The sequence below is a fragment of the Pteropus vampyrus genome, unplaced genomic scaffold (assembly GCF_000151845.1).
Source record: "Pteropus vampyrus isolate Shadow unplaced genomic scaffold, Pvam_2.0 Scaffold8, whole genome shotgun sequence".
In the NCBI taxonomy this organism is placed as follows: domain Eukaryota; kingdom Metazoa; phylum Chordata; class Mammalia; order Chiroptera; family Pteropodidae; genus Pteropus; species Pteropus vampyrus.
This window is the reverse complement of record NW_011888789.1, coordinates 6,334,842-6,359,097: the sequence shown is the minus strand read 5'-3', so window position 1 is coordinate 6,359,097 and position 24,256 is coordinate 6,334,842. Positions and strand designations below refer to the sequence as shown.

The following is a 24,256-nucleotide window of genomic DNA, read 5'->3' as shown; positions in this document are numbered from 1 at the left end:
AACACCCCCAAGTTTTCCCTAATTTTTTTAGGCTCTTGGCAGGATTGGCCACTCTCAGATCTAACCTTTATGTATCCCATCCAATATTGGAATCCCCAGTGAGTGAAGAGTGTGGCGTTTAGGGCACACCCTTTGGGTAGGCTGGTTATGGAAGTGAAGCCAGTGGCAATGTTGGACCTTATCTTGTACCTTTGCATGCAATGGGTACAAGGAGAAGAAGAAGTGGGGAGACTGGTTCCATACATGTAGTGGGGTAGGAGGGGAAAGAAAAGAGCCTTTAGGGATGCCATTCTGATGAGATGTCATCCTCAGGCTTCTGCTGCGTGTAGATTGGTCAGCTTCCGATGTGACCAAAGTGGGGCTGACATCTTACCCTTGTTCTTTTGGCACAGTTGGTGTTTTTTTTTTTTTTTCCAGAAGATTGCCTTGAGGAGCTCGAAGGAGTGTGGAACACATTCCCACTCTGCAGCTGCAGGTTTAAGTCTGCTGTGATGTATCCAGGGTGTTATTTCAGCAACCTTAACTGCAGTGAGGGTAGACAAAATGACAGTAAAGGGGCCTCTCCACAGGGGTTTTAGGGGCTAAATGTTCCACTCTTTTACCCAGACAGAGTCTCCTGGCTTAAAGGAGTGAACTTCAGTGGTTAAACTGACAGGGAGCCTTTCCCTAACCCATTGGTTGAGAGTCTGGAAGGTGGTCCCTAGAGCCGGAAGCTCTTGTCTCAGAGTCAATTCACCTGTTTCTTTGAGGTCTCCTTGAAGTCCTTTGATAAGTGGTGGTGATTGCCCATATATGATCTTGTAGGGGGAAAACCCAGTCTTCTTGGTTGGGGCCAACCTGATGCTTAATAGTGCCATGGGGAGAACTTCGTCCCAATGTAGATGTGTTTCCTGACTTAGTTTTCCCAACTGAATCTTAAGGGTCCTGTCCCGAACTCTGTGGTCGATAGGCAGTATGCAATTTCCATTTAACATTTAAATTCTTAGCTAGTAGCTGCACTATTTCTGGTATAAAGGCTGGCCCATTATCTGAGCCAGAGGTAACTGGTAGGCCAAATTGTGGAACAATTTCTCAGAGGAGCAGTCTGGCTACTTTTTGGGTCTTCTCAGTCCAAAAAAACCCAGGTGGGATAAGCCTCTACCTAATTGGAATAGGTGCATACAAAGACCAAGAGATACTTGAGGCCCCGTGATCGAGGCATTTTAGTGAAGTCTACTTTAAGTTCCTCAAAGAGAGTGCCACCAACACTTTGGACCCCCGGTAGGGCACATAGCCCTTGCCTGGGGTTTTTGCGGGCACAGACCTTACACTATTCACACACTGCTCGGGAGATGCTAGAGAGCTGGAGGACATACGAGTATCTGCTCAGAGTGGTTTCTAGGGCAGTGCTACCAAGGTGAGTCCTTTGGTGAAACTGCTTGACAAAAGCTGGGGCTAGGGCCCCAAAGACTGCAATTCGCCTATCTTTGAACTTCCACCAACCACAGGGAGGAGGCTCCCTCTTCAATCTTAAATTAGGCTGCTTCTTGAGGCACGTACTCGGGGTCCCATTTAGCTAAAGGACTGAAAACAGGGAAGCAGTTAGAGCCATAGGGTGGCCATTTTCTTGGCTGCTGCCAGTTTGGCAACATGGTCTGCCCTGCGGTTGCCCCGGGCCATTATGTCATCCCCTTTTTGATGTCCTCTGCAGTGCATGACTGCCACTTTCTTGGAGGCCCACACAGCATCTTAGAGTTCTAGAATTTCTTTTCCATATTTTTGCTTTTTCTCCCTGAATTGATTAGACCCTTTTCTTTGTACAGGGCTCCATGTACATAGAGGGTGGTGAAGGCATACTTAGAGTCATTCTATATATTAGCACACACTCCTGCTGCCAGCTGAAAGGCGCAAGTCAAGGCAATGAGCTCTGCCTTCCATGCTGAGGTTCCCTTAGGCAGAAGTTTTGCTTCAGTAGTGGAATGTAGGGTCACCACAGCATATCCGGCAAGGCGTTCTCCTCCCCTCACAAAGCTGCTACCATCAGTGTAATATTCTACATCAGGGTCCTTGAGGGGCTGGTCTCTCAAATTGGGTTGGCTGGAAAGCTTCATCCATGACTTCAGTGTAATTGTGATCTGGCTGGCCAGACACAACAGGTAGCAAGGTGACGGGGTTCAAGATTTGTACTACCTCTAGGCAGATTTGTGGATTCTTGCATAGCATTCCTTGGTATCTGACCATCTGGGCATTGGTTAGCCAATATTGTTACGTGTATTCCAGTAATGTTGTTATTGAATGTGGTACTCGAACTGTCAGTTCTTGCCCCATAGTCAGTTTGTTGGCCTCTGACACAAGGAGAGTCATGGCTCTGAGTGCTTGCAAGCAGGGTGGCCAGCCCTGGGCGACAGAGTCAAGCTGTTCAGAGACATAAGCCACAGGGCAGTGCCAAGATCCTAGCAGTTGGGTTAAGAACCCCTACTGCGACACCCGTGCGCTCGTGTACATACAGAAAGAAAGATTTGGTTAAATCTGAGAATCCTAGTCTGGGATGTTAGTGAGTGCCCGTTTGATTTCTTCAGAGGCCTTCTGTTGTGTAGATTCCCAGAGGCTCCATGTTCTTTTCCCTTTGTGACTTCATAGAGGAATTTGGCCAGGATGGAGAAACTAGGTATCCAGATTCTACAGAAACCAGCTGCTCCGAGGAATTTGCGGACTTGTCACTGGGTGGTAGGGATGGGAATTGAATAGACTGTTTCCTTTCTGGGCCCAGTTGGTGTTGTCCCTGCGACAGGTGGAAACCGTGGTATTTGACTCTTGGCAGATTTGAGCCTTCCTTTTAGAGGCCTTGTAACCTGCTTCCCATAGGAGATTGAGGAGTAGATGCATTCTTTCCGTGCATTCCTCATAGGTCTTTCCTGTGAAGAGGAGGTCATCTACATACTGGAGTAATGTACAGCTGTGTTGGTCTGCCGGGAATGCCTTTAAATCCGAGGCTAGAACTGTCCCGAAATGGTTGGGGAGTTCTTGAACCCCTGAGGCAGCTGTGTCCATGTTACCTGGCCCTTGTTTCCGCTTTTAGGGCTTTCCCATTGGAAGGCAAAGATTGACTGACTTCTGGATCTGCTGACAACACAGGCCTCTTTTCCTTTAATTGACCTCGGGAGGGCGCCAAGGCTCAGGCTAGGAGGACCCTACAGTTGTCCTTTAGGTAGGCTCTCAACCAAGGGGGTCGGATGCGAACTATTGTCTCCCAGGAATCGTCATAAGGGAATTGATCTGGGTGGCCCGGTTGACTGGTAATGACTTGAGACCTTTGCAATGACTTCCCTATTGAGAGCTCCCTCTGCTGGCCACCCAACGCCAAAAGAGGACCAGTCAATCATAAAAGGTGCAGAGTTTCTGTGGGGTGAGTTTAGCTTCATAATCTCCTGAATAACCCTTTTTTGAAATTCTTAAGCATATGACCTAAAGGTGTCTACTCAGTTGTCTACCCATCCTTCCACCCGTGGTTGGTGTCTCACATGCACTCAGAGATTTGCTTCACCGGTCTCCGGCCACTCCCCTTGTGGGGATCTTAGCAATTGATGGGGCGGTATAAACCCCCGACTTGGATCACTGGAGTAGATTCCTCATGGAGATCCAGTGACACCACCCTAAGCTGTATGAGGTTCGCCACGGACCCGCAGATAGGGGCTCAACTCTCGCTTTGTAGGAAGCCCACGTATTAGTCACATGCAAACGCACACCATACACACACCACTCTCCGCCCTGTATACCTGAGAGGTCATTGTTTTCCTCTAACAAATGTAATCAAGTGACCTTGGGAGTTGAGCAGACTGCCCTTCTGTCCTCTAATGGAGGCTGTTCCTGGGACCCGGGTCCTTATCACTCAGTTGGGTGGTGTTCTCCGGGTTCCATTGTGCTCTCGGAGCCGCCACCCTCGTCCGCTGGAAGAGTTGTCTTTCCCTACAGACAATAGGTCTCCTGGTGCACCAGGTGAAGTCTACTTCTCCCAGTATCCCAAGGGCCAGACCCCGAAGACAAAGGAGGTGAAAACCGCCATCTTCAGATCCTGGACGAGCCACCAGAAATGTTGTGGGATTCTCTGAGAGACGGGACACCAAGGCTATAAGCAGGAAGCAGCGTTTACTGATGCTGGCTTAAAACTACAAAAGTTTGTTTCTCTTTCATACCACATGTTTATCATGTGTTGGCAGGGATCTGAACTTATTATAGTCTCTCAGGGACCCAGGCTTATAGAGTGCTGGTACTTTATTATTATTATTATTTTTAATGCCTGCAGCACCTGGTATTCCTAGGTGGTCTCCCATTTAAATACTAATCAGGCCCGACCCTGCTTAGCTTCCGAGAGCAGACAAGATCGGACGCGTTCAGAATGTCATAGTTGTAGACTGAGTACTGGTACTTTAAATGTTGGTTTCAGTGCTAGGGGGGAAGAGAATTCTGGAAGATCTTTCCTGGCAGTTAAATGCTCTGGCCTGGAGGTGACACGCATCACTTCCTTTCACTAGTCATTGGCTAAATCTAGTCACAGGGCTGTACCCAGCCACAGGGGTTTCTCGTGCTCAGAAAGAGAACTGCATATATTGGGTATAAATACTAAAGACTACCATAGAATCCTAGTTCATGTCACTATCATTGGATTTCCCAATTAGTTGTTTACCAGATCTTCTGGTTTAGCTTCTCTGCTGTCCATTCTCTGTATCCCAGTCAGTGCTTTTTTTATTCATAAATCTGATGATGTCATCACTTAAAGTGATCACCATTGCTTTTCCGGTAAAGTCCATCTTTTCCTACCTGCTCTAGTTTCCACTCTCTTTTATGCCCATATCTCACTGTTCTCCTTGTACTCTCTCTTAGCGATACTGACTTGTAGCTCATCTAACATGCTTTACTCTCTTTTTGCCTCTTGGCCTTTGCTCATATTCTTTCCTCTAACTGCAACATTTTTTCTTACCTACTTCCCTCTTTCTTTTGACTAACTCCTATTTTTTTGAGTCTTAGCTTAAAAGTTATTCCCACTTTACTACTTGAATTCAGTGCTGAGCCTTTGAATTTTCACAGCACTTTCCAACTTTCTAAGTTACTGTGTGCCATTGTAATCTTGTAGTTAGTTATTTGCCTCCTATCCCTCACACATAGAATCATTCAATACATGTTTGTTTAATGGCTAAATAAATTGCAGGGCAAGGTAGGGAAAATCAATAGTGTTCATTATCAGAAAATTTAGTTATTAAAGGACCTGGATGCTTTCCATTCATGGCGAGGACCCTAAAGTTTACTGTTTTTAAAAAAGTAGTTTTAACAGTGCTCAGAATAGCTCCTGGTTACCAAAATATTTTGTATATCTAGGTTTCACAAGTCCTTTGAAAGTTGGTTACATTACTTGTATTTGTTTCTAATGTTAGAAAAAAACAAACTATTTTGTGGAAAAGCCATTTCAGACTGGCACTTAGGGTTTTCTAAATTGAAAATGAGATATTTTTCACATATCAAATATGTTCTATTTTGCCATAATTTTCATTAGTTTCTTAATAATCTGTTAAGTTGACGTGCCACATTTAGTTAAAGGCTATTTCCAATTTTTTGTTATTTTTAGTAAAGTTGTAGTAAACATCTTTGTATCTTGAGCTTTTTTCTTTTGAACTAATTTTTCGAAAAATTTTCAAGAGTTGCATTTCGGGCCTAAGGACAGTTCTAGTGGTTAAGAACATGCTTTGACTTGCTCTTTGGTGGTAGCAAAATAATCCTAGGGTTATAAAATATATCCGTATAGCCCTTGGAATTCCAAGAAACAAAATTGCCATATTTCTTAATAGGTGTTGAGTGGTCCTATTTTTTGACTTTTTTTTTTTTTGCATTCTTTTCTACATTGCGTATCTTAGCCCTGTGAGTGTGAACGTGAGAAGTAAAATGAAAGCACAAGCTCAAGAAATGAAATTTATTGCTGTGCTAGTAAGTTTTAGTTTGAAAATAGCTTGCCCTTCTTAAACCAGGTATTTCAACAGTCCATTTTATGAAAATTTTAGGCAAGTATACTTCTGACCTTTCTGATTATTTGGAGACTTTTTTCACACTAGTCCTACATAAAACTTAAGTCTTTAAAAATTTGTATGTTGTCTTCAATAAATTAGAAAATGCTGCTTTTTAATAAGGACTTTATAAGTGGAAGTATTTTACTTTGGATCTAGGTAAGCATTTAAATAGCATTTTTATTATCAAAACATATAGGGTACTACTCTATTTTTTAGTCCATATGATTTGTTTAGGTATCACTTATTTTGACATCATTAACCTTGCTTATGTTTGCGATTTTACCTTTTGCTGTTTAATATTGAATTCTAGGAATCTTTCATCCAATTTTTGAAGTGTCATTTTAAATAAATTAGTAAATTATTCACATTTGTGTAGTTTTACTGTATATTTAATGAAATGATACGCACACACAAAGTACATATTTGTTTTTCACTTCTGTTAGAAAGAATTTTGATCATTCAAAGTCAGTCGATTTTGTAATAATAGTTGGCCTCAGAAAAAATTTTTCCTCAGTAGTTGAAGGCTGTTCAGAGATTTTCACCTTATTTAGAGTGCTAGACCACTTCAGTTTCACGTTTTCTGATGTTGTCCATCATACTTCTAAGAGGGTTAGGTTCACTTTTCAAGTCTTTCACCGTTTTGTTTTTTACACAGCAGCAGCAGTCAAGCACTTCATAAAGGAAAGCCAGTACCACTAAAGATACCACTGTAAATATAAATAAAAGCAGAATGACAAAGCAGGCAGTGTTCCAGTTATCATGGAAAGGGTAAATTTTTTGAACTTGAAAACCAAGGTACTGATAAACAGATGTAGTGGTTTCATTCCAGAGGCTGGAGCTCAAGGAGGCCATTCTTAGAGATTTCACTTCTTATTTTGCCCTTTTGAATCTGTAAAAAAGTGGAACATGAATGTATGTAACCAAAGTACAGATCTGTCAATTCAGATCTCAATTTTAACTAAGATTTGTTAGTAAATTTGTATAGGCGACTTGTGTCTTTTTTCCTACCAGAATGGTATTTTTAAATTGATTTAATAAATTAATTTAAAAATAAATTTAGTATCAACTTTTTCTGTATGCCAGTGTATTCTGTAAACCATCCTATATATTTTTATGATTTAATAAATTAATTTAAAAATAAATTTAGTATTAACTTCTTCTGTATGCCAGTGTATTCTGTAAACCATCCTATATATTTTTATGTATATTATTTATTAGACAAATATATATATTTAAGACTTATACACAGAAATTAACTGCTAGTGGAAGGAGGAAAAAGGCAGCTGAATTGGTTGAAAATTTGAGTAAAGCTGTGGTCTACAAGAAATCTTAGCATTTTAAGGCCATGTTTTTGAAACTGCCTCCAGAAAAGCTATTCTCATTACCCTTGTGGATCCTTCTTACCTTCTTGGTTCAGTGTATTTACGTCTCCTATTTCCACTCCTTTAAACTTCAAGGACAGGTTACCTGAATCAGGAAATAGTGGCTGAGTGAAAATAGTAGAGAGAGAAAAATCAAAGTTGCCTATGAAGAGACCTTAATCTTTTTTTAAGGATATTTTTGTTGTGTATATGATAATCTTAAATGCTTAATATAACTAAATGACCTATAGACATGAACATTTTAAAAACAAATTTAGTGCCTCAGATATCATTTATTAAATTATTATTCCATTTCACAGCGAGTTATTAAGTCTTGCTCTTGCTGACCTGATATTTGTTAGGCCTTAAATGGGACCATGAGGATTGAAATTTTGATAGCAGTAAAAATAATAGGATGAATTTTTATTACCTTGATCTTTCAAAAATATCTGTTTAAACTTATTTTTAAAAATTATAAAATATCTATATACTAAGAAAATCTGGAAATAAGAGGAAAAAGTATATCACTAATTCAAAGACTGTTGTCAGTTTGTATGCTTTCTTTTATGAAAGATGACTTATTTTGTTTACTTTTTTCCTCTACATAGTTGTAAAGACTTTCGTTTATTCTTGTAATCAGATGTTTATTGATTACTTGCTGTGTACCAATACTTTTCTAGGTGCTGGAGGTAACTTGTATATGAGAGTGTCATTTAAAGAAAACTTAAAGGTGGTGCAGAAGTATATCCCCATATGCTCATAATACAACGAATCCCCATATGCTCATAATACAACTTCGTTTATCAGCTCTTGGCCAGTTTATAGCTCTACCCACTGCTGCCACCCCATGGATTATTTTGAAGAAAATCTCAGACATTATATTAATTCATCTAGAAATCTCAGTATATATATACCTCTTAAAAGGTGAGGACCCTGTTTTTAAACATAACCATAATATTATTTTCACATCAAAAAAAAAAAAAAAAAGATTAAAAAGTGACTTAAAAAAAACCCCAAAGCCATAACAATATAATTTCTTAGATTTCTTTGTTTTCTTTATAGATGTAATTTTAAAACTTTGGGGTTGATAAATAAATATTTTCTAAGATTTTTATTTTCTTAAATCAGATTTGCTTGGCAAATCACTTCACCTCTCTGGATGGATTTTGTTCCTTCTTTTGTGCATTTTTAAGGTTAAATTGATGGTGAGGCCAGATATAAAAGACTTAAATTAATTTTTTCTTTTTGGATTTAAGAATTTTTCAGTTTCATGGTGCTTGGTGATCCTTCATCTTAAAATGAAGGATAACTGATGGACATTAATCAGTTGCTTCTATTCTGAGACATACAGAAATACATTGTAACACAGGTGTATAACTGCTCATTACATTACATTATTTTCAGACTACGCTTGGAGACCCAGCGTTTTCAAAGTTACCCTCTTTTATCCTTTGAATTTTTCTGTTCCAAGCGTATTACAGAAAGCAGTGCTGCTGTGTTGCACAACTCCAGGGAGCACCATTCATGTTGTGTTATGGGGTGTTATTCATGTAGAATACAATGTAAGTGATGCCCCTTGGAGTCGTGTAATGTGGAATGTTCTGACAGGTTAGCCTTCCAACCTCTGCATTGTTGCTGCCTCTGATTTTAATTACTCTGCACACAAATAGTCAAGTAACCCATACAAACTGATTCAAATGGAGACAAAAGTCTTTATGACCCAGCCTTCCTAATAATGTTGTGTGTAGGTGCACACATACACACAAATGTCTATAAAAAGTTCAGCTTTGGAACTCCTTTAAGATTTTTATCACTACTAAAATGCAGATATTCTTGCGAGAGGTAACACACTGTTGCAATTATTTCTACTTCAGTGTGAATGAGTTTCAGGTCCTTTTTGAAGAGCAGCACAGACAGGGAGAAGAAGAAGAATATGACCTTGGGGAAATGGGGTACAATGCCACTTAACATGGGTAGATAAAGAACAGAAAGAATTGCTTGAGAGTCTCTAATAATTTTACCTGGGCTAACTAACCTAGGACCTCTCCAGCATGGATGAAAATATTCCTTAGATTTTCTGTTAAGGCCTTTTAGGTCGATTCCTTTATAAAATATGGGGACGTCTTTTGAAAGATTCTTTTCTAAATCTGGCATTAGAAGTGACTGTGGGGGTGGGGCAGTGATAGGGAGGGAAAAGAGAGGTTTCCCCTCTGTTTCCACATTATGCCCCTCAAATTAGTTTAATCTACCTTATTAACTTAATTTAAAATGTTTTGCTATTAATTTCAAAAATATAGTAATTTTAACTAAAAGTTAAAAATTAAAAGCTTCACTCAGAATCTTGTCTCCTAATAAATCAGACTTTTAATTTTCCTAGAAATTGGCTATATTAGTCTATAACTCATGCTTGGTTGAAATTACACTGAAGTTATTTGTATTTTAATCATGAATAGGCCTCTTTACTTGTATTGACTTTAAAACTGGGGAGAAGTTGTAAAGACTAATAATGTAAGTTAATTTCAAAATGTAATCTTAAAATGATTGGAAAATTGGTTTAAAGCACTTCATATTCTATTTATTTTTGAGATACAAGTAAACTGCTTAAAATTTTTTCAGGCTCCCTTGCCCTTAAAAAAATAGATGGATAGAAAGGCGAAAGGGAGGGGAAAAGGCGGAGGCATGCAGACAGGTACACAACTAAATTTAGTCACTTGAAGTTCACTTCTACCCATCAATGACTATTCTTCTGGTTAAAATTAATATAGAATATCGACACAATTGAATATTATGCATCAGTGAGGTAATTGTGTAGTGGTATGGAAAGATTTTTAGGATATGTTAAGTGAAAAGAGCAAGGTGCAAGACAGTATGTATAGTTACGGAGAAATATATATTTTTATTTGCTTGTATCTGCACAAAAATCTTGGATATACAAGAAATTAATAACAACGATTACTTGTGGGATTGGTTGGAGAGTAGAATTGGTGGACAAGGATGTGTGTGAGATTTCTCAAGATACACCTTGTAGCATTTTAGTTTTTGAACCATTTGAGTATATTACTCAAAACCCAAACTAATATATTTAAAAGTATCCCTTGTCTTTGGTTTTTAAAAGTCTATTGTGTTATATATCTATTTAATACATATATTGAGTTTTCTGAGTTACTTCCAAAAAATTAAAATTAGGATTAGTAAACACTTATTTCGATTACACTGTGTACTTTATCTACACACAAATATGCTTATAATAATTCTCCTTGCAATGATGACAGTGGATAGCAGTGTATGCCATCTGCCAGGGCACTTGTAAGCTTTGCTAGAAGCATATAAGCAGTTTAAGAAAGAGTATATACATGTCAGGTTTATGTTGTAAATGATGACAGTTTGCCTCTTGTGAGTGTATTGATAACTGATGAGCAACTCAAAACATTCACTCTTTAGTTAGCTTCTGGGAACATTTGAAAAAAGTAAATCCTTATAATATGGAGTCATTTTCTACTTCACATTTAATATAGTTTATTCTTTGAAAGTATGGCAGAGTTTTAGTAATTTTTTGTGTTAAATTTAGGGTAAAATCTAAAATTTACTTTGATGGATTAGATATACTTAGACAAGCAGAAAGATATTTACCATTAGGATTTTTTTGTATTGAGACTATTTTTGAAACTAAAATTTAAATTGATATCAAGCAAATGCTGTAAACATGCCTTATGAAAAGTAAAAGAAAATGGTAAAAAAAAAAAAAAAGGTAGGAACTGTCTGTATTACTTTTAATCTCTCATAGCCCCTTTAAAATTTCATTACAGGAATGGGAAGTTTTAAAGTAAATACCATATTTTTTAGTTGTTTTTTTTTAATGAAATACTCCCTTCACCTATTTTTCCTCCCATTTCAAACATTCTAGTGAAATATTTATGGGGTTAAGACTTGGAACTGTTTTGGAACTTTTAATTGCCAGATCAGAAGAAAATTATGCTTTTGCTGTATTTATGGTAAAAGCCCTTGAATTGAATTTTCTAGTGCCTTTAAGCATATCACTTTGAAATATGATCAATTAATCATAATGCCCTTTAAATATAGAACAGTTCACTCAGCCCTGGATCTCTGAGTTAGGCCATGCGTCTAGTCAGTTCAGTGAAACAGCAATGAGCCTCCATTTGTACTAACTATAGATATATTACCAGTAAAACAAAGGCTGATTATAGTGTTAAAATAATGTGGATGGCACATTATTTTACAATTTACCTGAAATTTGAATTACAAGTTAACTCTTTTATTTGACAGAATTGTTTTTATTTTAAAATTTTACCTAAGACTTTTTTTTATACTTCGTATAACAAACAAGAATGTTTTCTAGGTAACTAACCCCATTGTGCCGAACCTGGGAGATCTATCTTCTTACAGCACCCTCTGGACTTTGTAAGGGATATTTTGCTCATATAGGCTGAACACTGGCTAAAAAAATTGAGTAAAAATTATGAAAAAAATTCTTTAAAATTTAAGTACATTTACCAGCAAAGAAAAGCAAAGCTGGATCTTTAGGTCAGCATGTATAGGTAATAGCCTGGAACTCTAGCATCTATTAAATAATAATTTTTATGCTCGAATATTTTAAAATTAAAAATTTGGTTAGCAGTTAGTTGATAACTAATTTTCAGTAGACATGAATGCTTACTCTGAGCCATGAAATAATCTTATTACCTGGAAAGGAACCATACTCTCCTCCATTAACCAATTCTTAGGACATTTTTATTTTAAAACATAGTTTATCAAAAAGACTTACTCTGTATTTATTTGGAGAATCAGTTTAAGAATAAGTTTAACGTTATATCGAAATTATGGTGATAAATTTTTTTTGTGTCATACAAAATGAAAGTATTTAAAAAGGTTTTCATTTAATCAGTATAACTTGTATATTATACTATACATTTAAATTTTCACTGTAAGGAATTATTTTAATTAAAATGTTACTGGAAGTCTGAAGTTCTATAAGTGATGTCTTTGGTTACAGTATAATGCAGCCTACGTAAAGGTACCTTCATTGTCTTTTTATTTTAATATAAAAGTTACATTTGTAATTTCTCAGCATTCTCTGCATCTACACTCAAAATCAAATAAAAAATAATTCAAACTATTTCCTCATATTTGTTAAAATATAACAAACTTTCTTGTAAGTGACTGCTTTTTTTCTAGCTAATATAATTTGCCTATATCAGAAAGCTTTAGTCCAGGATTAGCTTTTAGTCTAGATTTTTCTTGAAGAAAAATCCTTTGTTTAAGACAGACCAAACTGCTGAAACGAAATAGCTCAGAGAAATTGAAATTAGCAAGTTAACCACTTAACATCAAACGTTTATGGTTTACTCTTAGGTCTAAATATACATCAGGTTCATAGAAAATAGCATGAATTTTCTGTTAAGGCACAGATGGTAAGGCTGCTTATCAAAAAGCATAAGGCAGTCTTCATATTTTTATAATAAAATCCTACTAAGCAATGAAATGAATACATTGCTTTTTTTGGTCTTTAGTAGCAACAAAGCTTTCTGCTTGATTTTTATAGCAAAATATTTTTATATTGCATCATAAAGACATGTATTGCTAAATGAAAAAGATGATATAAACCTACCTCTTGTCTGAAAGGCTGCTGTTGAGGCGATGGTATCGTCTGTTTGTAATGCAGTCTAGTGCACAGCCAAGATGGAGCAGTGCTTCTATTGGCTGAACCACAGTGCAGCTGACAGTTTCCTCTACATTAATTTACATTAAGTCTTGCCACCCTTAAGAGTAAATCATTCATAAACTTGAGTCGAGCTATCTGAGATATCAACTGTCACCCCTTTTTCTTGCCTTATTTTTGTCCTTTAGCTGAATTCCTGCGTAGGAATTTGTGAGTTAGCAACAAACTGATATTTCCTTGGTGTTTAACTATAAATTTTCAGATCCTTCTGTGAGTATTTCAGTGCTAGGGCTAGAAGATGATGTCGAGAGAGGTAGTAACCTAGGAAACAAACAGGTTTACCAGCTTTACATTTCCTCTAGGAAGTGTACATAAAATCTCATAAAGATATTTCCTCTCCTTTAAGTACTTGTGTTTTATATAAGTCTTGCCCTCTGGGAGTGATTATTACCATGTTGTAGTTTGATTTAAGAGAAATTGTGAGGGAAAAGAAATAAGGTTTTCAGCTTTACCAGTTGGGAGAATGTTAGTTTTGGTAGGTACACTGCCTACATTAAAAAAGCAGTCGGAAATTTAAATGGCAAAAGAATCCTCAGTTGGATGTTTAGAGACAGAATTTTTTTTCAAATGGCGTATTAAAGTTGTGGTGTAAGCATAACAATCAAAGTTTTTAATTATGAGAGTGGCTATTTTAACAATAGCAGGCTGTGTAATGCTTTCTCTGCAGACTTATTTTTAGATAAATCAGCACTTTAGTTTCTGGGGCCATTAAAATATCAATACCTGGAAGTTTTCCCTTCCTTTCTTCCTCTCTCCTTCCCTCCCAATCATTCATTCATTCGTTTAACGTTTATTGAGTGTTTACTATGCCTGGCATTGAGTTAAATGCTGGAGACCCCATGGTAAACAAAATTGTTTGTGATTCATGATTGCCCATTTGCTACTTTCTTATTTGTCATCCGTTTTTCATAGTCTTCCCATTTAGTTGTTTATATGTGACAAACTTAATATTATTTTACTAAAGTTAAACAAGAAAACAGTAAATGTGCATATGTAGATTTCTGTACTCTGACAAAATAGCCAGTTTCAGATGGATTAATCTCTGTTAAAAACTAGTTAGTTAATAATTCTTTTACAAGCTATTATCACAGTTTACAACTGGATATGAGTCCATACTCTGCCACTTACTATCTGTGTTCTTATGTTTAAAAGTAGATAATATCTCTCAAATAGGATTTTGGGGAGGGATTAAATGAGAAAATCTTTTAGCGTGGCTCTTGGCAATATAGTAAGTGTTTAATAAAAGTTAGTTTCTATTATCGTTGTGAAGATCCTAAACATCTTGAAAAATGAACCATGTAGGTAGGTAGTATTTCATAATTGACAAAGCGTGAAAACACACCTGTAAGGTATTTTTAATATCGTTATTTTGGGAGGCTCTGGATATAAGAGCTTTAATGTGTCAAGTAACTTGTCAGATGGTTAACAAAGTTATTTTTAGAGGAAAATTGCATATGAAGTCTCATTTTAGTTTCAAAAAAGCATATTTTTCACTAACCATTCTCAAAGGAGTATTATGTTGTCATCTAGAAGCTGTTCTTTTGGATCTCTGACAATTGTTACATTTGACTTGCAGTTCTTCTAATGCATTCTTTTGCTTAAATTATTATTACCAAGCTGGTGCCAGATATTGACTCACCCCTCTTTTATTTAACCTCTTTTGTTTGTCAGCCACATGGGAGGGAACTTTATAATATCTGATCTGATGCCTTACTAATAGAAGTACTTTTGAAATGTTTTCTTAATATTTATGATGAAATTTTTTAACCTGTTTTTGCCTGTGATTAATGGAATGCATTTATGATGCAACAGTAGCATTAGGGTTTCTGCCTGTTAGCATGCAACAAAATGATAGCCATTCTGAAACGAATTATCTTCTATACAGATTACTCCTTGTTTTATGCTATCATTCTTTATAAGCATCCATGTTTATGCAATGGCAATGCCTATAGTTTTTAGTTCTAATTAAATGCTGAATTTTACTTTAAAAGTTATGGTATTCTCTTTATTAATTTCTTTAATTAATGCCCATTTAAGTTGATAAGCAGAAGTTGATGTAATAAGTGATAAATTGAACTTTTTAATCCCTCAGAGTAATCCATTCACTTCTTACGGTTTTAAGTTTGTTAGAAAAGCACTGTGGATCATATTGAGATTTGTATTGTCTTCTTATTTAAAAAGGCTTGCTTCTAATTATGGGAGAAATCTAATCAGAATTAAGGAAAGAGTGAGATAAAGATATTTATTAAAAGAAATGTATTTTAATGCCTTCGTATTATTTATACTTTGTTCCCGTTCTAGCGACACACTGGATAGTTTATTACACACTCAAAGATTTTGAATTCTTTACCAAAATTTTATAGGATAGAATTCATTTGATAGAAAAGCTCAAACAAGAAAAATCTTTATCAGGGTTAAAATCATCTTAGCTGTTTAAAAGTCATAACTATATCTAATATGAAAATGTCGTAATTGTTTTTTGAACTTCATTTTCAGATCATAGCAATGGATCATTTAACTTGAAAGCTCTATCAGGAAGCTCTGGATATAAGTTTGGTGTTCTTGCTAAAATTGTGAATTATATGAAGGTAAGTACTTTTCTCAGATAAAAAGCCTCTAACTTTTTGGCAGAAGAATTTGGGATTTTGAGAAGTAAATTTTATAAAATTATATATATATTTCAATATGTAGTTTATTGTATGCCTGTTATACCTCAAAAAAACTATAAAAATACTTAATGCTTTAAGCTTTTTGTATCAAATTAGTATTGCATTGAGTCACCTAGGTGTCTTTAATGTCCATTAATTCAAGGACACGATTTAAGCCCATCATATAACATAATAAAATTGCGCTCAGGCAGTGGATAAAGTCACTCTTAGTCAATACCTGCTTGCAAAAGATACCTGCTTGTAAAAACTATAGGAAGAGGTAAATGATTTACAGGCTGTTATATTGATGTGAGAAGTGAAAACTATACAGTTTAGGCATTTCAGGCACATGGTGATGGCTTTTCTACATCTTGGAGAAGAAATACAGAGAATTACTGAGAGTCTTAGAAAAACATTGACTCACAAAAGCATTGGAATTTAATATTTGATGGAAGATTTAGTAAATTTTTTTTTTGCAGTTTTGATGATATGACATTTCGGCTTTACTAAAATCTTTGAATCCTTAATTTATCAATGTAAACTTTCATTTATAGCTAAGATGGCCGGTTGATTTCATATTTACCCCCTTCTGGTAAACTCTTATTCCCATTTAGTTAATTCCCACACATGGTAAACAGTTGTTAAAACTGACTCTATGCTATTTGTAGTGGTAATGGTAGGAATACCCAGAAAGAAAAATATATTCCCTCATGGTTTTCAGACTTTTGAGGGAGACTGACATTTAAATGTCTTGTTTTTGCTACTTTGCTAATAATTTTTACTTATCTGGATGACCTTTATTTATAACTTTGTATATCTAGGATAGTTTTCTTCAAAATTTTATTGGTGTTCCCTGAAGGAAGTTTGAAAAACTGTATCCTTTTGCAGACATTTAAATTGACAGCTACAATTTTTCAACAAAAGTTTATACTGACAAAAGATAGAATTTCTGGCATATTGTAATATTTCAATAAATTATATCACTGTTAAATTTATTGAAGGGACTAGCATTATTAATTTAAAAATATAAAAACAAATTTCAGTGGTTAGAAATTTTATTTTCCTTTTGAACTTGTTTGTTCTGTTACTCTTGTATTGTAGGATAATGCTATGTATTTTTTAAATGCATTATTATGCTTGAAAATCTTTTGTTAATCATCTGTCAAACTTCTTTGCCACAACAATATGTATGTAAATTTAAAATAATGTTTTGCCTGAGACTGTAGGCTCTAAGTATTAAAAATATTTTTTGATAATTATCAGACAATTGATTAGAATAACTTATATATGTGAAAATTGATTAAAATTCACTTTGTATATAATAACTAAATAGAAATCCATTTTTAAATGAAATTGATGGAGCTGTCTTCTTCCAGTAGTTTTTGTATCTGGAGATATATGTTAATTATTGATAGAATGAAACAGGATTTGGCACCAGTTTCTGGTCTTACTTTTAGACTTTGTAGGTTTAAGTGCTGAGAAATAAATGGTCATATAAGTAGTTCATTCTAATGGAAATTTAGTGATAGCAGAACCTTCCAAGTTATTTGCCAAAAATCACTTAGTAATTTGTCATCAAGCATCCATCAGTTGACAATTCTATTAGGTCCTCCTTCAGTTTTGTTGAAAGCAAAAGAATGTGAACCACCTAACTTACCAAAGGATTTGTACCTGGTCCTTAACTATTTACTTTGTTAGTTTCTAGGGAGTATATCAAAAAAGGTTTATCAGAATTTGGCAAATGTCTGTTATATTCATTCCCCCTCTTCCCTTGTAGGCACTTTCTTTAATCTGATATATTCAGAAGTGGTTGAGAAAATATTAATTTCAGTACACTCTTGCTCATGTAATTTTTTTCATAAAATGCTTTTATGTGTATAAATATACTTTTGTCAAAACTTTGGGTTGAAGGTTTAGCTTATTCAGTTTATGTAAAGTATCAGTTAACAAAGCTAGTCTCCATTGTCAGCTAGTCTCCAACTATATCAAACTTGTTTTTTTATCATGAAATATCTTTTAAGTTCAAATAAATAGGTGTATGTGTCTTCCAATGCTTGTATATTCTGCTCTTTGATTCAGATTTTGAGTATAAATAGAAGGGAATGATTCAGAAATAACTTCATTAATAAATAACTTTATTTTGGGGTAATTAATGAAGGGGAAGGATACCTGTTGTTAAAAGTGAATTGGTCTTAAAGCTAGCTATGATTGTTTTTTAAATAGAAAGTAGAAATATTAAACTGTTTAAAAGCTGTAATGAAAATTGACTAAATGAGAATAAAAATTTCATATGATTTGACAAAATAGATTTTAACTACCACATTAAATAATTCACACTTAATCTAAAATAGTTCATATACAGTTTTTGCGAGTTTTTTGGAACATAATTTGAACAGTTTGGTAGTTCTGGAAAATATTTGTTATATTTAAAAAAATCAGCCTCCTTAATTGATTTGCTTCAGTTCTTTAAATGTGCTTTTTCTTCAGGCTAATAAATATTCAAGGAATGAGTTTTGAGAATTGCAGAAGAGAATTACTTATACTTAAAACTTGAAAAAAATCTAGTTTTATCTTTAGATATTTCTTACCAATGTCTCCTTTACTTTGCTCTTATTATACACTCCCCAAAGAGTGATGCATTTGTAGATAGCATGGAGTCGTGGAGTGTGTGGGGATGGAAGAGACAAAGTTCTTTAAAGGAAACTGCTCTCAATTGTCTATGAATTATAATGTATCAAGAATTTAGAATGCCATAGCAGGGGCCAAAATATCCTATTAACTCTTAGATGTATGTAAGACTGGAAAAGACAAGAAGCCCTATAGTAGATAGTCTGTGACACCTCAGTTATCATTTATGAAGGCTTCCCCCAAATAATGTTTTTTTGACATCCTTTTCTTGGGTCCATACAGTTTATTACACCTCCAGGCAATGCATTATCAATTCTGGGTGGAAGTGAGAGTTTTATCCCTCTTTTTTTGTTGAAAAAAGGGGAGGGCGTATTTTGAAATAGAATATATATGGAAAGTGATCTGTAAACTGATTCTTGGAAAGTCTTCAACTGTCCCTTGTGTACTCTTTTTGAAGATCTGATAAAACCAAGAACTTAGCAAAAAAAAAAAAGACAATAGTAAAAAGCTCATAGTTTCTTCATTTGCTTATAGAGAAACTCTTTGTCAATGAAAATTATTTAGGAATTATATGGAAAAAGTTCAAGGAGCGCCATAGGGTACTGTTTGAGATACATACAGTGAGATTACAGGAAGAAGTACCAAACAGAAAAAATTAAAAGCAGATATGAGAACTTCAAAATCATAATACTCAGAACATTTGGCACAGAAACAAACTGCCCTACACATCTCACTAGCTCCCAAGATGGTTATTACTGTATCACAGCCTAGTAGTTTATAGCAGTAACTGAGACAGCAGAAAGATTAAATTATATTCAGTCAACCTGTTGGACAACATAGAAAAATTTTATGGTCCATTTTAGAAAGATTTTTATTGAAACAATTAATGTAAAACAAATTTAATTGCTTGAAAGAGTAAGTCAAAAAAAAAAAACCACTCTAAGTTATCTTAAATTCCCTTATGAAGGACACCTCTTTCTTCATATTAGACACTGTTTTAGTTCTTTGATGACAAATCATGGTGCACATTGTTTTTGATAGAATGATTTTTCTATTGATCTCATCATTATCTCTGTGTGGCTGTATCTCAGTTATATAAAACAAGTTGAAAAATTTGGTTAGTTTGGTTTATTCTTGCTCAGTGGTTCTCAAAATGTCATTTTCCAACCAGATATCAGCATCTCCTGGGACCATGTAAAGTGCAAATTCTTGGGCCCCTTCCTAGATCTGTTGAATCTGAAACTCTGGGAGTGCAGCTCAACAGTCCATGTTTTAAAGAGCCCTTCAGGTGACTGATGCACGCTAAAATTTGAGAACCACTGACTTAACTCTTGTCAATTCTGAGAATTATGTTTGAGTTTAGAAACTTCAAAGTCCAGAGAAATTAAATGACTGGCTCATAGGCACAGAGCTGGTTGATAGTAGGGCTGGGTCAAGAACCTACATTTATTGACAATTTTAAAGTATTTAAATTCTATATCAATGTCTCATAAATACAGGTATAAAAATACCTTGCAAAACATTGTTATACCTTCTGCTCACATGTTACCTAATCACTAAGTTGTGCATATAATAAGTCAGTAATAATTGTCAGAAAAGTAGTTTTGAACAGAGAATAATACTTTTGTCTTTATGTATTTTGTCTCATTTATTATTAGCCTACTCTTTTTGTGTGTATATGTGTGTGGTTCTTCCTTCCCAGAAAGGACATCAGCTTTAATGCAAGTCAGTGACGTAGGTAGATTTCATTTTTTTCCTTTGATTTTTTTTTTAAAACCATTTCCAATTAAGCAAATTGTTTGTAAATGAGCAGAAGAGTCAGGGAAAGGGTCCTTTACCCAGGAGTACTTTCCTGTAGAAAGGAAAGGAAAGTACTGTTCAGTTTTGTTTTTTAGTTCTTCCTGGGGGCTTTAAGTAATTCTTGAGATTTGCTAATATTTTTCCTCAAGCCCGAACAGCATTGCAAGATTACTTTTTGCCACGTGATTTTTCCAAAGATTCTGTTTTCCTTTGAAATCCAGAAGTCTTGTCACTTAAAGTCACAGCATTTTTTCCTAGAGCCTTGTAGAAACTAGTTCAGCCAGTTCACATGTTTTTAAAAAATGTCTGCTAAGAAAGCTAGCTTTGCAGCCATTCTTCATCTTCAAAACAGTCAAGTATGGTGGGTCTGCTGTTTTCTTGAAAGCACTTCTGTAATTCACCTTTCAGCTTAAATGTTCTTTTGAGAACTCCTCCTCTGCCAAGCCACTAGATTTCTGTATGTAGCAGATTTATGTGCTCAAGTGCCCTGGTCTTTATTCAATAAAGCAGATCATTTTTGTAGCATCATTCAAGACAATTTTCATTTCATTTTTAGGATTTTTGATACTAGTACCTCTTTGAAGAAAGTAGAGTCTTGAGACAACATCAGAATATCTTTTGTTTTTTTATTTTTTTAAACAAAAGAGAGTAAAACCTGTACTGAGCCAACCATTGATGGGGCACATCTGTGAAGATAACAGTGCATTTCCTCCAAGACAGACTTTTGTTTCCAGATATGAAGACACCACATTAAATATGTCCTGCTCTTTGCTTGTTGGTGGTAGTTCTTTGCAACAGTAGAGTTTTTCTTGAAATTCACCATCATTTAAAAATTTTACATATGTTACTGCATGCATTTATTGGTGAAATCTGTTTTTTTGTCAATCTGGATAGACAAGCTGTTGTTTCTCAGTTTATTAAACAGATCTCTTCACCATCATGTGACATGTCTCCAGTTTGTTGACTTATCATATTGTTTAATACTTTTCACTTTCTCATTTACTATGCATTTTACTCTCATTTGACATGTTGACATTATTATGTTCCTACCAACTGTGTGATTTCTCCCTCACCCTTCTCTCCCTTTTCTGGGTAATAAGTTCTACTGATAATTTACTTCCTCAGGTTTTTCACTGAAGGTGACTTTAAAAAATAAATACAAAAGCTTTAATTTGATTTGCGATTCTAGTAGCTGTTTAAAATAGTACTTTGACTTGTCCAATGCCTGTGACTTATATTTAAGTGTCTTTTCAGTTGTGCTGGAGCCATTATATATTGTTACCACAGATGGAATAGGATACTTGGATTACCAGCTTGTGTAAAACCTATTGATTAGTAGCTTTGTTGTAATGGTAGGTGTAGTTTTTATTTTTTTAAATTTCTTGTTGCTCTGGTGCAGTGAAATGGCCCAGAAGATTGTTCTTTATTACTAACCTTATTATAATTGTTCACGGGCCTAAGCTTAGAATCCTCTTCTGTTACAAATATCATCTACAAAAATAATCACTCTAGACTGTCAGACATGATTATCAAACAAATGCTAATAAAACCACGGGGAATAATAACTAACTGAATGAGAACATCACAAAAAATAACATTTCACAATATATTTTGGCTGGGTGGTTGCAATCTTTTAATATTTTGAATATATCATTCCACTCTCTCCTGGTCTTTAGATTTTGTGCTGAGAAATTTGATAACTTGATGAGATTTCCTTTGTAGGTGACTGTCTTTTTCCTGTTTGCCTTGAGAATACTTTCTTTGTCATTAACTTTTGACAGTTTTAATATAACGTGTCTTGGAGAAGGTCTTTTGTGTTGAGATAATTAGGTGTTCCGTTAGAGTCTTGTACTTGTATGTCCAGTTCCTTTGCCAGATTTGGGAAGTTCTCATTGAGTATTTCTTTGAACAGGCTTTCTGTTCTTTCTTTCTCTCTTCCCTTCTGGAATACCCATTATCTTGTTGTCCTTTCTAATGGAGTCAGATAGTTCTTGTAGGATTCTTTCATTTTTAAAGATATTAGTTCTTTCGTCTCTTGCACCTGAAGCATTTCTAGATTTTTATCTTTGCGCTTGCTAGTTCTCTTCTGGTCTTCTCTGTTTCCAGTGCTTTTTAATGCATTCTTTATCTCATTTATTGAGTTCTTCAGCTCCAGAATTTCTGTTTGGTTCTTTTTATAGCTTCAGTCTCTTTGGCAAAATGCTCCTTCTGTTCATTAATTTTATTCCTAAGCTCATTGAACTGCCTTTCTGAGTTTTCTTGTATCTTGTTGAGTTTCTTCATGACTCCTATTTTGAATTCTCTGTTAGATCACAATCTTTCATGACTTGGAGTCTGGTTTTCGGTGAATTGTCATTTTCATTCTGTGTTACCGTGTTACCTTGGTTCATTCACGATGTTTGGTGTTTCTCTGCCAACACATTTGAAGTGTAAACACTTTTCTTATTTAGGTACCGTTTTGATTTTAGCAATTCAGTAGGCTGATTAGAGGTCTTTCTTTTGTTTTCCAATAGATAATGCTATAGCACACATATTTTTGTTATCTCTAACCTGCTCTGCTTGCACCTCTGGGATTGTGGTGGGACATCTCTCTGGTCTTGGTGGTCGCTGCCTGGGTGGCTGGGGTGGTGGGTGCCCCTGCTGTGCATGGGTTGCCTGGGTCTTGCAGCATCACCAGTGTGGTAAGCGGGGGGTAGGGGTGGGCATGTGGCAGGTTGCGGGGGAGCCAGGTTTGCTAGCCTGTCTTACTGCTACCTGATCCCCTATGGCTGCTGGCATGCTGTGCTGTGTCTGGGAGGTCACTGACGCATCTCTGCTGCTGCTACCAGGCTCTCTGGTGATGTGAGTAGCACCACAGTCAGGAAGGAGCTGGATTCTCATGGATTCTCAGGCACCAACACTGCTCCTGCCCTTCTTTCCTTTTGCCAGGCTGTGATGTGGGGGATGCACCCCACCTCCTCCACCACTACTGTGTTTGCTGGGGCTGCTGGCTTGGCCAGTGCAATCGGGGAATTGCAGCTTCAGGCACCATTCCTGTTCTTCCACCTGTTCAGCCTGTCCTGTGCGTTTCAGTACGCCCACCAATATATGCATCTCTCAGGCATCCTAGTTTGTTGAGCAGAGGAACCTTTTTGGGGTTATGGATGTTTGGTTAGTTGTAGATTTAAGGGGGGATACTAAGGGATTGTCTCACTCTGCCATGATGCTGACTTCACTCTGGGAAAAAGTTTTTAATGTGAAGAAAACTAGGGAAAATAGATTTGAGAATCATCGATAATGGAGAATATGGAATAATTATTTTGAAAGACTTGATTTTGCTGTCCTTAGACAAGTAAAATTACCCTAAATTCCTTTATTCTACTTCTAGTTTAGATTGTATACTTCCAAATACATATATCTAAAACATGGAGAAACATTTTGGAAGTCAGAAGTCCAAAATCGATTTCACTGGGCTAACATCAGGTTGTAGGCAGGGCTGGTTCCTTCCAGAGGCTCTGAGGGGACCTTCTGTTCCCCCGCCCCCTTTTTTTTTTCAGCTTCTAGAGGCTGTCTGCATTTCTTGCCAAATGAATGGCCTCTTTGTTGCATCACTCCAACCTCTTACTTCCATTGGCACATCTCCTACTGTTCATACTCAATCTAACTCTCCTGCCTCTGTTTTTCCTTTATAAGGATACTTGTGATTACAGTTGGGTTCACCGGATAATCCATAATGATCTCTGCATCTCAGGATTCTTAATCACATCAGTGAAGTCCTTTTTGCCATGTAAGGTAACATATAATCATCGGTTGCAAGGGTTTGGACATGGATGTCTTTGGAGGAGAGAATGCAGTATTTGGGGAGGCAATAATGACCACAATACATTACAAAATTTTGTCATTAATTTTTTTATTCAATCTCACCAATTACGTTAGTAAAAATTCTTCTTTCCTTAGTTCATGCAAACAAAAGGGTTTATAATTTTTTATATTTTTAATGAATTGATTTCAGACTCCCAGGAGCGTTTTGTCTGGAAGACTTTTTAAAAATAAAGGTTAAAAATTGTT

General features: G+C 35.8%; 2 protein-coding genes across 7 annotated transcripts in view; one reads left to right on the top strand and one right to left on the bottom strand.

The window, feature by feature from the left end:
* The window catches only part of GTF2E2 (general transcription factor IIE subunit 2), an 82,958-nt gene that overhangs the window by 6,992 nt on the left and 51,710 nt on the right, over nt 1–24,256 (top strand). For all 6 annotated transcript variants that reach the window (XM_011371887.2, XM_011371895.2, XM_011371878.2 and 3 more), the window contains one exon: nt 15,630–15,721. In XM_011371887.2, the coding sequence (XP_011370189.1) occupies nt 15,630–15,721 (92 nt within the window). The remainder of the gene's footprint in view (nt 1–15,629; nt 15,722–24,256) is intronic.
* Nucleotides 6,591–7,034, bottom strand: SMIM18 (small integral membrane protein 18). Its single transcript, XM_011371857.2, has one exon. The coding sequence runs from the start codon at nt 6,885–6,887 to the stop codon at nt 6,591–6,593; it is 297 nt and encodes a 98-aa protein (XP_011370159.1). The 5' UTR covers nt 6,888–7,034.